The sequence below is a fragment of the Alosa alosa genome, chromosome 16 (assembly GCF_017589495.1).
Source record: "Alosa alosa isolate M-15738 ecotype Scorff River chromosome 16, AALO_Geno_1.1, whole genome shotgun sequence".
Lineage (NCBI taxonomy): Eukaryota > Metazoa > Chordata > Actinopteri > Clupeiformes > Clupeidae > Alosa > Alosa alosa.
Window position 1 is genome coordinate 31,070,115 of NC_063204.1, and position 12,798 is coordinate 31,082,912.

The window sequence follows — 12,798 nt, forward strand, 5'->3', positions numbered from 1 at the left end:
CAGGCCATATTGAATCCAGATCTGACTGGTGCGGGTCATTCTATTACCCTTCCACGCCTTCTATGCTTTATTTATGATAGGTCCTGTAGTCTGGTATGAGGCCATTACAAGAACGCGTAGCTCTCTGAATAATCAATAAATAGGTATTTTATCATTTGGTGAGCGAACTTGAGGGAAAAGGGTGGAGAATTCATTACCCAAATCCATCAGCAGTAAGAAACAGTCACACTTATAAACTCAGATGGAGAGAAAAGTGCTTCTTCCACGAAGACAACCGAATGCTGTTTAACAGGCTGTAAATATGGCATTCAAGTCTCATTGGGACTATCTTATGGAGCACGGCGCAACACAGCAAAGGGTTGTAAATTCACAGTGGCCAATTAAGGCTCTGGTCTCGGGACCTAGAGAGACTCTTTATCTCCTAACCTGTAAATGGCATGGCTGAGACCTGACCACACTGACCGACGAGGAAGACAGAGAGCCCTCATTCACAATGAGTTATTAAGCATTTTTTTGAATAGATGGAAAAATTGTAGCCTGGCTATTTAGTGTCATAAAGCGTGGTGGGGCCCAGGCAGGCTGGAGGCCTCCTAGGGACAGAAGGCAATACCATTACAATCAAATCTGAGATGGAAGAGGGATGGGGCTGTCCACTCTGAATTTTTATATTGTCAAAGAGCTGGGAGGAAATAATGCCATCCTGGAGTGAATTAACCTCTGGTGTGGGGAGAGACGCTCGATGTCATCTACTGGCACTGGGCTCGGGATTGGACAGGAAGATGGAGGAAGGGGGTTGGAAAGAAGGAGAGGGAGAGAGAGAGAGAGAGAGAGAGAGAGAGAGAGAGAGAGAGAGAGAGAGAGAGAGAGAGAGGGGGTGAAGGAGAGGAGGGGGAAGGGACGGAGGCTTGAGGTCTGTCCATATTTAAGCACAGGCCAGGAGCTCTGTTACAGGAGAGCACCGGTTCCAGTTTTGCAAGTGTGTATTTCCATCAGTCATGATGTGGTTGAATTGATAAACCACTACACAAAATAATATTTTGACATTTTTGAGGGCTTTGACATATTATGAATAAATTATGAAACACATATTATGTATAAATTATGAAACACACACAGCCAAGTAACCTACTAGGCCTAATCTACGTAAGCAATGTAGGCTAAGAGTAGGCCGGATGCTCAGATGCTTGATGTTTGATCTTGGAAAACAGGATATGCCAGTTCCCAGAGTAGACAAAACTAGTTCATCTCCACAGAGAAGAAGCCTAAAAACAATGGATTCATCGGAGGAAACCAAAATTATTCAGGTGCAGTTGCCTAGATCACAGACCATGACCATTTTTAAACAATTGCAATAATGATCATTGATGTTGCATATTTTCTAAATTATCTAGATTAGCATACACCTTTCAGATGTGTTTAGGTAGTGTTTTCAACATGAGCTAAGCTAATGCCAAATTGTGTAGCTTACAGTAATATGATATAGTCTGTGACCCAGTTTTCTCATTTAACTGGGCAATATTTGTATTCAGAATTCCATCTGTAACATTTCTGATGGTACCATAGTGTTGTCAATACCTGTAGAATCATATGTACACGTCGAGGGCTGCCAACCGCTTAAACAACCAATTGGAGAGCTCTATGTTACCAGGTTAAAGTTCAATCAGAGAGGAAGTTGTTGGCTGCTGCCGGGGGAACAACACTAGCAGCTATGGAGTAACGAGCAGGAGTACTTTTTCATATTAGCAAATGATGTCAGCCCATAACTAGGTAATTGCATGTCTAAATAAGTTGGACGATAAACGTGCACACGTAAAGATGATCAGTACGTGTATCAGACAATAAAAAAGACTTGCCTGTTCCATGAGTACCCCGGAAGTGTTGCATACAGAACTAGCTCGCTAATTATTAGCTTGGTCAGTTAGCTAGCTACATGTTGTTTTAGTCGCCTGTGAAACATTTCCATCACGTTTTTGTCGCAAGTATTGCAGAAACGCAGTGCTGATAATATGGTCCGTATCGATCATGTGCAATCCGTAGCCTCTCACCGAAGATAGCAACTGTCATATGGCAAGGAGGCTGTTCTACAGTTCGCTTATCTGCATGATGATGAGACAACGGACAGTGTCCGTCTTTTATGTCCGGTACCAAAGGCAGGTTTAAACACTGCACTGTACACTACTCGAAAGGCACTACTCAACCCTTAGGGCATCTCCGGATATCATATCAATGATCATTTGTCTCCAGCTGTCAGAGCTTGGATCAGGTATGTGAAACCAAGGAATCACTGCTTCCTGTCGCTCATGCTAGTGTTATTAATGTATGTAGCCTAATGCTTGAAGAATATACCAACGGTTGTATAAAAATGGTGTAATCTTAAGGGCTAATGTTTCCATGAAGGTAGGGTGTCTTTATGATTAATCATTTACAAGAAAATGCTTCTTAACATAAAGAGGAGTTAGGTCATCATCTTGTCAAAACAGCAACCTTGTCTTCACAAATGACTGTCAGAAGCAATCTGCGGGCAAATCCTCTAACCCAGTGTCATACACTAATCAAATGCCTTGACCTTTGCTTGCAGCCTGCAGACATCATGAGTGCCAAATTCGGACTGATCAACTACAACTCTCGCAAGCACATCTCCATATCCGTGCCCTCCTCGACGGAGGTCATGTCTCCACACATCAAGTCTGTTGAGGAGCTGAAAGTACTAGGCATCAACCTCAGCACCTTCAACCCCCCTGTGCAGTTCTTCATCTGTGTGGCAGGAGTCTTTGTGTTTTACCTCATCTATGGCTATCTGCAGGTAAATAAGCTCATGCCTCATGTATTCTAGACTAGTTAAAGTCTCTGTCTGCATGCCTGTCTATACATAAGGACAAATGCATGTTCAGTTTAAAGTATGTTAAATTGTAATAATTGATGGATCATGCCACTGACTAATAACACGATACTTTCTCTAGAAGAGGTGGCTGCATGGTCTCAAATCTGTGTTGTTCTTCCTCCTAGGAGCTTATATTCTCTGTGGAGGGATTTAAACCCTTTGGGTGGTACCTCACTCTAGTGCAATTTGGGTTTTACTCCATGTTTGGCCTGGTGGAACTGCAGCTAACACAGGATAAACGGAGAAGGTGCAGTTTGCTTGTGCTTGACCTTTCTCTCTCTCTCTCTCTCTCTCTCTCTCTCACTCTTTAAACATGCAGTTGGTGGCACAACAGCCAATCAGATAGATAGATAGACAGATATATATAGATAGATAATTTATTGATCCCCAAGGGGAAATTCAAGCTGATGTATCAATATTTTAGATTATATCAATTATTGTCAACAGTCTAATGAAGCAATGTTTTTATCTACACCATAGTCATGTTGTTAAAATTGTGTTTACATCTATCTGCAGAATACCTGGCAAAACGTACATGATGATCGCATTTTTAACTGTTGGGACCATGGGTCTGTCGAACACCTCTTTGGGATACCTGAACTATCCCACACAAGTCATCTTCAAGTGCTGCAAACTCATTCCTGTTATGATAGGAGGGATTTTCATACAAGGTAAATATATTAAGCGCTACAGGATGATTGATTGATTAAGTGATTGATGTTAAGTGTTTAGCTTTAGACTTAATCAGTGTAAGTAATTAAATAAACTAATCTAGGCCTCGCTCTTGGATTTAATTAAGTATCTGAGGCAGTACCTGTGTGTACCACGTTTGGTTTTTGGTTTGTTAACTCATTTTTAACCAGTTTACAACTTCTCATGGAGTTGCCATCCTCTCCTCTTGTCCTGTGTTATATTCCGACAAGACCCTGGACTCTTCTCCTGGCCTTTGAGATTTCCATCTCTGCATCACACTTTCAAGATTCCTTATCCTCATGATCAGAAGTCTTTTTTTCCCTTTATTTATTGTGATTTTTTTTATGTGTGTGTGTGAGAGAGAGAGAGAGAGAGAGAGAGAGAGTTTGTGTGCCGGTGTGGACCGCAGGTCCCTCAGGGGCGTTAGTGAGTGAAGAGCAGCGCTGTGTGTGTGTGAGTGTGTTCAGGAACGCGGGAGGGATCTGATGCGAGCCCTTCAAAGGGGTGAGCCGAATCAAAGCACGCCAGACCAACCTGCTGCGTCACCTTGTCATCCCCAAGGCATTGGCCTGTTTGGGAAGACTCCTTTTTCCTCTCCTTGCCCCCTTTACACTTTTTGCATGTGTCCAATCTGAAACCTTCCTCACCCTCTTCACTCGTTTCTGTGATTGAGTGGGAGAGTCCAGTTCAAACTTTTCCCCCATCTTCCTGTTTCCTTCTCTCTCTTGAGCATGCTTCCTATGCCTCTGTTCTGCGATGGATACTTGTGTGTGTGTGTGTGTGTGTGTGTGTGTGTGTGTGTGTGTGCACACTGTATCGCCTGAACTTGTTCAAAGGGGCCGCGTGGAAAGCCAACCTGCAGCCAGTGTCACGGAAGCTCCTCTCAACTCCTCAGATCAGAGGCTGGCGTTGGCGACTCATTCGTTGAGAGCGGGGCGAGCTCCACGAAACTCGACGAGTCGATTATTTCACCTGACCACAAAAAACAACAACTCCCACTGAAGACATCTGCACTGAGCCAATCAAGTCAATGAGCTCCCGTCTCAGGGGTGAAACATGGCCATAAGCACACCACACAGCAGTGTTGTACAGTGCAACTTGAAAGGGTCTATTCATCAAGATGACAAGTATTAGACAGATCACACACAACCTGTCACACACCTGTCAAACAGAGACAAACCACTCATAATGTTCAACTTCTAACTCGATGCAAAGTCTTGTGCTTGTGCTCAGATGGACTCAGATGCTCTGTGTGTGTGTGTGTGTGTGTGTGTGTGTGTGTGTGTGTGTGTGTGTGTGTGTCTGCGTGTGTGTGTGTATGTTGATGTGTTGCAGGGAAACGCTACAATGCGGTCGACGTCTCCGCTGCTCTGTGCATGAGCTTGGGACTCATCTGGTTCACCCTGGCGGACAGCAAAGTGGCACCCAGCTTTAATGTGACTGGTAGGGCACAATGCTCAGCGCTTCTAGGCCTCCCCACATAGGCGCAGACATGAGTGTGCTGCACTCCTCTTTTGATGTTAGATTATGTTCGATTTCATTGTGTTCAACTGCACACACTAGCCGCCGCCACCGTATGCATTGTGATTCAGTTCTATTTCTGTCGGGGCTGCTCATTAAAATCCATTGTTTATCGAATGCTTGTCGGTTAAACGGTTGATTTTGCCACTGGTGTGTGTGGGCAAGTGACGGAACTATCATGTGGAACCATCATGCAGAACACTTATGTGTCTTTACACCTGGTGGATCAGGGCGGATAACCTGTCAAAAACTAGCAATTGACTGTACAGTAGCTAATTTTCTATTTCATTTACTTTTGTGGTCCCAAATACATAATTGAATGCCCTGAATTGGAGAGAGCTGACGGCTAAAACAAACTTGGATAACTTTTGAATGTAAAACAGAGAGTGTTGCCTTGTTATTGTGGCCTTGAGAGTGCAGATGCCGACTCGCTATAAGTCTAGATTGCTTGCTCTGAAGGGGATATTGTTGACCTTCAGTGCAGACAGCTTGGCTTTAGGGTGTGGGCTCTGAACGAGAGCTCATTTGTTGTTTTTGTGATATAGTACACATGAGCACTCCTCTTCTTACTGGTGTGTGTGTGTGTTTGTGTGTGCACATGTGTGCCTCAGGGGTCTTTCTCATCTCTTTGGCCTTGTGTGCGGACGCGGCTATCGGAAATGTTCAGGAGAAGGCCATGAAACTCCACAATGGCTCCAACTCCGAGATGGTAAGATTCAAGATTTCTATTATTACATCTCATTATAGGTTTATAATAGAGTACAATTCGTTGTGTTTTTTTTCTCCTCAAAAAATAAATAAATGAAAGGGTGTGTGTGTGTGTGTGTGTAGGAAAAAAAAAAAGTACCTTGTTGTCTTCAGCATGAGTTCAGCAATCTAATTGCTTGGTGAAAGAAACTACTTTGGAGTCTGGTGGTACGAGCTTTCAAGCTTCTATATCGTTTGCCAGATGGTAATAGCTCAAATAGTTCATGGTTGGGATGACTAGGATCATTCAAGATTTTTTTTGCCTTCCTAATGCATCTTCCCTCAAATAACTCCAGTATGGAGGGTAGGTCACAGCCGCATATGGTCTGTGCTGTACGCACAACTCTGAAGTGCTTTTCTATTGTATTGAGAGCAGTTCCCATACCATGCAGTTATGGTCCCAGTGAGTGAGTCTCCTCACTATCTGTTTGGGTCTGTGATTTGTGTATCTGTGTTTGTTGTGTAGTCCTTGGACGGTGCCACGTTGCTAAACACAAAGCAGAGTGCATCCTTATTCCCTGCCTAGCTGAAATGTTTGGAAGAGAAACTTGTTCACTGGCTTTGTCCAAGGAAGCAATGCGAGTATTTAAATGCTAGTTCATGAAACTCCATCACACTGTACAACCAATCATTTTCAGTCTCATCATCATGCTATGGCCTTACCTTATTCATGTCTTTCACATGTGAGCGCCACTCTCCTAGCTATACCCTAATGTACTGTAGCACAAACTTCTATTACCTTTAGCACAGTGCTTAATGGGATTCCATGGCGAGGCTGACCTCTGTAACCATGGTGACCGGGCATTGTGTCGTCCTCAGGTGCTGTACTCCTACTCCATTGGCTTTGTTTACATCCTGTTTGGCCTGCTCTGTGTCGGCGGATTGGGACCAGCCGTGGCCTTCTGCTCTCAGGTAAGGAAATGGGAGTCTGGGTGTCCACTGACGTGCCTATCAGACCCGCACATTTTTGTTTATGCAGTTGGGTCTATATGTGAAGCATTTTAGGCCTCTGTGTTGTTTAGTGAGTGTTCATGAACTCATTATGGCAAGCCAGCAAAAAGACAAACGCGACAAAAAAAGAACAAAAAGGTATGTGTGGGTGAATAACTGAATGATACGTTTATCTCTCTTGCGACCCATCTCTGTCTCGCACCACCACCCAAAATAAAAGTAAAATTAAAATGATCTAATTAACTATTATCCTAATTTGTGTTTTTAGTGTTATTTTAGATCTCCCTGTTCATACACAACCCCTTTAGTCCTAATATTTCTGTTGTCTGAAGCGCTGCTCCTTTCCCTTTCAGCACCCTGTGACGACGTACGGTTATGCCTTCTTCTTCTCCCTTACGGGCTACTTTGGCATTTCGTTTGTGTTGGCCTTGATCAAGCTGTTTGGCGCCCTGGTTGCCGTCACAGGTGAGATGATCACTCATCTGTTTTGGAACACTCGTGGTTACTATAGCGAACAAAAAAAGAAAAACAGCATAATGACTGAACTCTAATAAAAGAGTGGGCAATGTTTCATACTCAAATGGTTGTGTGCTGTGGAGTTGTAATTCTCTCAGAGCTTTGCTAAAATTCATAATCTGCACCCATGCTTGTGAATCAGAGAAGACACACAGGAAGTTACCTTCCCTCAGTCCTTGAAGACATTTCTCTCCTTCTCTTGCAGTGACAACGGGCAGAAAAGCCATGACGATAGTGCTGTCCTTCATGTTCTTTTCAAAGCCTTTTACATTTCAGTATGTATATGTATTTTACATTATTTCTATCAAGTAACCCACCATATATTTTTGTACATATCTAACATATTGACATATTGTATTCATGTAAGAAGAAACTATGTGAAAAATGAATTCAAATGTCATTTCTACTCTGTTGAGGATTATTAATATCTTTACAGGTATATCTGGGGAGGCTTGCTGGTCCTGCTTGGGATCTTCCTGAACGTTTACAGCAAAAACGCGGACAAGATGAAGCTGCCCTCCCTGGCAGAGCTCCGCAGTCAGCTGCTAAGGGAGCGCAAGGTGCGGCTGCTCTCCCAGAACGTCTAGACACTGTTTTTAGGGGCCCCCAGATATATTGGACCTAAACAAATGGACAGGGACTTTGGTTAGGATGTGGGGATGTGGGTCTCCACACTGGCTTAACCTCGAGGGCATTGGTCAGTCACATTCCTATCAGGAGCCTCTCACGGACGAAGACTTTTTACTATCAAAGGGAAACTGTTGACAAAGCCAAAAAAGCAGTTTTGCACTATTAATGGTGACTTTTATCAATTGTGCAGGACTTGAAGGAAGGTGAATGGTTTGATGGTTCAAAGTATAAACCACAGACTATAAAAAGGACAATGTCTGTGTTGAATGTGTACCAAATGGAGTCATCTTTAACAGTGAATCTTCACCTGCACGTGCCACAAGAAAGGACTTCTTTTTTCGTTTATGTTTTTCCGAATCAAGTTTGCGAAATGGATAAATTTCCATATTCTTTTTTAATTTATATTTCTTGATTGTACTGAAAGTGGGGATTTAAAAAAACAAAACAAAAGTGAGTTGCGACATCTTCAGGTGCAGGAGCAGGGATGTGGATGTTTATCGACCAACGTGTCAACTGCCATATTTGCTAACCATTTGTTTGGTGAACGGACAGCTCTTTTTGCATTAAAAACAAACGGGGAAGTTAAGTCAAGGCGGGTGGATGTGTTTTCATAAATTTCAGTGTGGTAATTAGCTTGCCAGATGACTCGTATTCATTGGTTGCAGCCAGCCAAGGATGTTGAACGTCTGCCAAAGAGCTTCTCAGATGTTTAGCCATCAGATAGCCCTGGGCTTGCTTGATTAGTAACCCTTGAATAAGATAGGACCAGAAAGAAAACAAATATTGTTCGGAGAGCTTGGCTTTAGACCTAATTTGGATGAGCAGAAAATGGTGTGTGTGTGTGTGTGTGTGTGTGTGTGTGTGTGTGTGTGTGTGTGTGTGTGTGTGTGTGTGTGTGTGTGTGTGTGTGTGTGTGTGTGTGTGTGTGTGTGTGTCAGGGTGATACTCCGCTCTTGAAGGAGAGGTCTGATGTCCCAAAGGGATTGATAAAAGCTCAGCAAGCAACAGCCTTTGGGATTGTTCTTCTGTTTTCTCTGGGCAGTTTGACAGTCGGAAGAGAACAGAGCTAACTACCTTACGACAAGGAACTCCCATTTCAGCTGTGCTAGATACAGATGTCAAACCACATAACTATATTTGGCACCCATCTGGTTTTGATGTTTATGAAACCAGAGCTCTGGTTTATCCCAGGAGAGACTACATGCAGGAAGTAAAGAATCTCACTGGTCCTCCACGTAATTCTGTCCAGTTGTGCCTGTTTTAACCTACTCACCATACACATTTATCAAATATGGCGTTCTAGGCTTAATGCTTGTCTAGTGAATTCAACATTTTCAGTCTCCAAAAACAAGCCTACCAAGGACCTATTTCATTGGCTCCCATTAATTATTTATGTAGCAATTAAATCACTCGAAAATAAGTGTCTCAATTTTTAAAAACCCTTCAACCACACTGCAGCAGGTGTATTCACTTGCTATTACAACTAGCGGCTGAATGTGTAGGTGCTCCTTCTGTAGGCAGCAATTATGAAATGTTTTCACGTTCTGCCGATGTCTTTTGTTTTGTCCTTCATGCATCTTGCTGGCTCTGTATCTATCAAAGCGTTGGATGAAGTTATGATATTTTTGCCAGCACGGTATGAGGTAGAGTGCCGCCCTGCTGGTGGTCTAATGGAGTGGCAGAGTGACAAGCCGACGGCCGGGCAGGAAACCTAACACAAAGCAATTAGAAATGTGCTATTTCATAGAAAGCTGGCGCCTCTTCAGAGATGACACACTGGCAGATCCTTCTCAAGGGTCTTGGAGCTTCCAGCACCAGGCTGACTTACACAGGATGGGACTAATGTCCTCTCTGTCTGACATGAAATATGTCCAAGACTTGGAAATGTCAAACCTCAAACTCAGTCAGTCACACTCAAAGTCTTTAGTATCTAACTCCTGTAGGAGTATTTAAATGATGGTGGGTTGTCATTGCAGAAATTCTGAATTTGAGATTCAAACAAACTTACAAGTTGGTGTTGTTGGGTAAATGAATCTCAGTTTGCCAAATTATAAATTATTGACATCAAATTGCATAAAATCATGAAATGTCAGCTATAATTTTGTTATTATTTTTTGGGAGAGAGGGGTCATAAAATACATACATTTTTTCCATACATGACATTGTCTACTAGGAGCACACATTTGTTTAGATTTGTTCTGTCATAAAGTCCTCTAATGCATCCCATTCATCTTCATGTGCCAAGAAGTAGTGATTGCCATACTCCCCACGCAGTCCATTTGGATGTATTTGGGCCTGGAAAGCGCTGTTGACTCAAGCCAAATGACACTATTCATCTTTTTGTTCTCTATAGAACAGGGAAACCAGAAAAGCCTGTTTTCAAAGAGCAGAAGTCACATTTGTCAAGTGACACACTTTGTCTTTGCCCCTTAACCTCCACCACCCTCCACTGACTGCTCCAAACTAGTTTTGCATGTGTACAATGCTTAAAATGCTTTTTGTATGAATGTGCAAAACATTGTCAATTCTTAATGGAGGACACGAGGCACTGAACATTTTTAAATGAATTATTTGAAGTTGTCAATGCTGTCTCATTGCTTAGAGAAGGAAAAAGTACATTATTAAGTAACATTGCATTTGAAACCCAAATCCCTAAAGATTCATAGCATAGGATCCAACTGGGGCAACCTTTTCAAAAGAACAGGGATACCTAACCAAAAGGCTTCATGCACCATTCCTGTTTTTACACAATAGCCCATCCTATACCCCCCATCCCCCACCTATCTCTCATTGTCCATTTCTCAGCCCCTCTCTAGATCTCTATTGGTCATCCTCCCACTCCCTCTCTTCAGCTCCCCCTCTCTTATTAATGTGGCCCGTTTACCTAGGTGCAGTGACCTCTGTGCTGTTCCGCTGGCCCCCTGCAATAAATAATGGGAGGTGTCCGCAGCTCATCACAACAGCAAATAGGGTGGCGCTGAACGGGTCGTCCTCCTCCGATTGCCCCAGCAGGGGGTCCTGGCAGGCCATTCATTACGGCCACCGTGCACTTGTTCGGGAGGTGCTCTAGCTAGCCGCGGCCCCCCTTTCCGTCCTTGGGCCCGGCCAGGGTGAGCTTTACAGGCTGGACTGGACAGAGGCGTGTGGAAGCTGGACTAAAGAGAGCGTCACACGCAGACACAGCCGACACATTCGTGGAGGCGCAAGGGCATGGTAACTGGGTCAGGAGCTTTGTTTGGGATTGCAGATATATGCTGTGTAGGTTATAGGGATGAGAGCCAAGCCAATGATCATAGCCTGAGATCTAAGACAAATGACGGTTTATTTGGGGCAAAGATCTGATTTGGGATGCTCACCTATAGTTTCCTGATACAGAACTGGTGTGAGCAGCTGCTATTCTGTGTGGCACTATTTTGTCGACAACCTGATGTTAAACTGTAAGAAACTGGTAGCATATAAACTAGTATCAGTATTAGAGAATATATGAGGAGACGAATCAGAGGAATCAGTAATAATGAATGCAGTTTCACAACAAACATTAAACAGCGGGATTAACACACACATACACACACAAGTGTAAATCTTTCATGCGAACTGCCTGAAATCCTAGCTTGGCTCTGCTTGCCTGTATCAGTTCATTTTGTCACTGAGATGATCAGTCTGGAAATGCTTTTCGGACCAACACTTTACTCTGCCAACAAGTGAACCAGTCAGCGACCACAGGGGATGACCTTACAGTTTCAAAACAAGTGGCAGTGGTAGAGCCACAGACTAGAGATAGATGAAGCAATGAAACAGTAGGAGCATCAGAAGCAAACAATAGAATTGTAGCCGGAGGAATGTATAAATGTGCACACAGTAAAGCTGGATAGTAATAGTGTTTCCTTGCTGCCAAGCCAGTTTATTATCCATTTGCCTAACCAATTACGTTGTTCATGAATTCCAAACTTTACTTCCTACTTTGCCTAACCTTACAAACTGATGATAGACCGCATCGGCAGTCAGGAAACAATCTGTTTAGGCCTACCTTTTCTGTTCATAAATGTACACATTCTTCTGACTGCAATTTTTATGTTTGCATGAGTTGTTGGTTTTGAAACATGTCTTGCCCTCTTGTCACTGGTTGGCCAGGCACCCTGGTGGATGAGGGCGTTGTCAGGTGCCAGACTAGTATCTCGATTAAATGAAAATGAATGAAGAAACTAGGCGGACCCAGACCCTATTCACGAAGTGAGACCAGGCTACTGAAGTCCTCCACACACACATTCTGTGGCCTTATAGCTGCTGAGTAAGAAGACTTGTAATCACAACTAAACATCATCAGCTACATAATCACAAGCTGAGTGATCTCAGCAGAACTTAGAGTTTTTAAGCTAACTGATAGCTCAAACAATCTAAGTGTCGGCATATTGTTTTTATTGATGGTAGTGCAGGATTTTGTGGGCCTTTTATTTAGTCTGTATGCAATCTCAGGAAGAATGACTATCTTGCCAGTATTAAATTCATGCAGCATAAAATGACACGAATGTTCAGGCTTGTTCAAAAAGCATTTTTTCATCATACTTGTTCCCACGATGGCAAGTGTAATGAATCAGAGTTATGCAAACACCTCCCACTCTTATCAAATGGTGTCACGGTCTGTGTATTTGTGTGTGTGTGTGCGTGTGCGTGTGCGTGTGTGTATGTGTGTGTGTGTGGTGGTACAATAACGCTTGTCATGATGGATCCTCCTGCATAGATTTGCTTTGTCAGCACCCCCACACCAACATCAAGGCAAGGAAGGATTGAGCTCCACACACACACACACACACACACACACATACACACACACACGCTTCACTTCATTCACATCGGGACAG

The 12,798-nt window shown here is 43.3% G+C and overlaps 1 protein-coding gene across 3 annotated transcripts; it reads left to right on the forward strand.

Moving 5' to 3' along the window:
- The first annotated feature begins 1,254 nt into the window (after nt 1-1,254).
- On the forward strand, nt 1,255-8,525 carry slc35b3 (solute carrier family 35 member B3). 3 transcript variants are annotated; one of them, XM_048266980.1, is made up of 10 exons: nt 1,255-1,304; nt 2,579-2,803; nt 3,007-3,128; nt 3,398-3,552; nt 4,910-5,017; nt 5,707-5,804; nt 6,662-6,754; nt 7,147-7,258; nt 7,515-7,584; nt 7,746-8,525. In XM_048266980.1, the coding sequence occupies exons 1-10, from the start codon at nt 1,272-1,274 to the stop codon at nt 7,894-7,896; spliced, it is 1,167 nt and encodes a 388-aa protein (XP_048122937.1). In that variant the 5' UTR covers nt 1,255-1,271; the 3' UTR covers nt 7,897-8,525. The 3 variants fall into 3 exon arrangements, with proteins under 3 accessions (XP_048122937.1, XP_048122939.1, XP_048122938.1); XM_048266982.1 differs by lacking the exon at nt 1,255-1,304 and adding an exon at nt 1,658-1,767; XM_048266981.1 differs by lacking the exon at nt 1,255-1,304 and adding an exon at nt 1,664-2,263.
- The last annotated feature ends 4,273 nt before the right edge of the window (nt 8,526-12,798 follow it).

Bases quoted from the DNA above. Each gene is read 5' to 3' on its own strand.
- slc35b3 (XM_048266980.1), top strand. From the start codon at position 1,272: ATGGATTCATCGGAGGAAACCAAAATTATTCAG. The intron at 5,805-6,661 runs GTAAGATTCAAG...TGTCGTCCTCAG, and splicing joins ATGGCTCCAACTCCGAGATG to GTGCTGTACTCCTACTCCAT. The intron at 7,259-7,514 runs GTGAGATGATCA...CTTCTCTTGCAG, and splicing joins CGCCCTGGTTGCCGTCACAG to TGACAACGGGCAGAAAAGCC.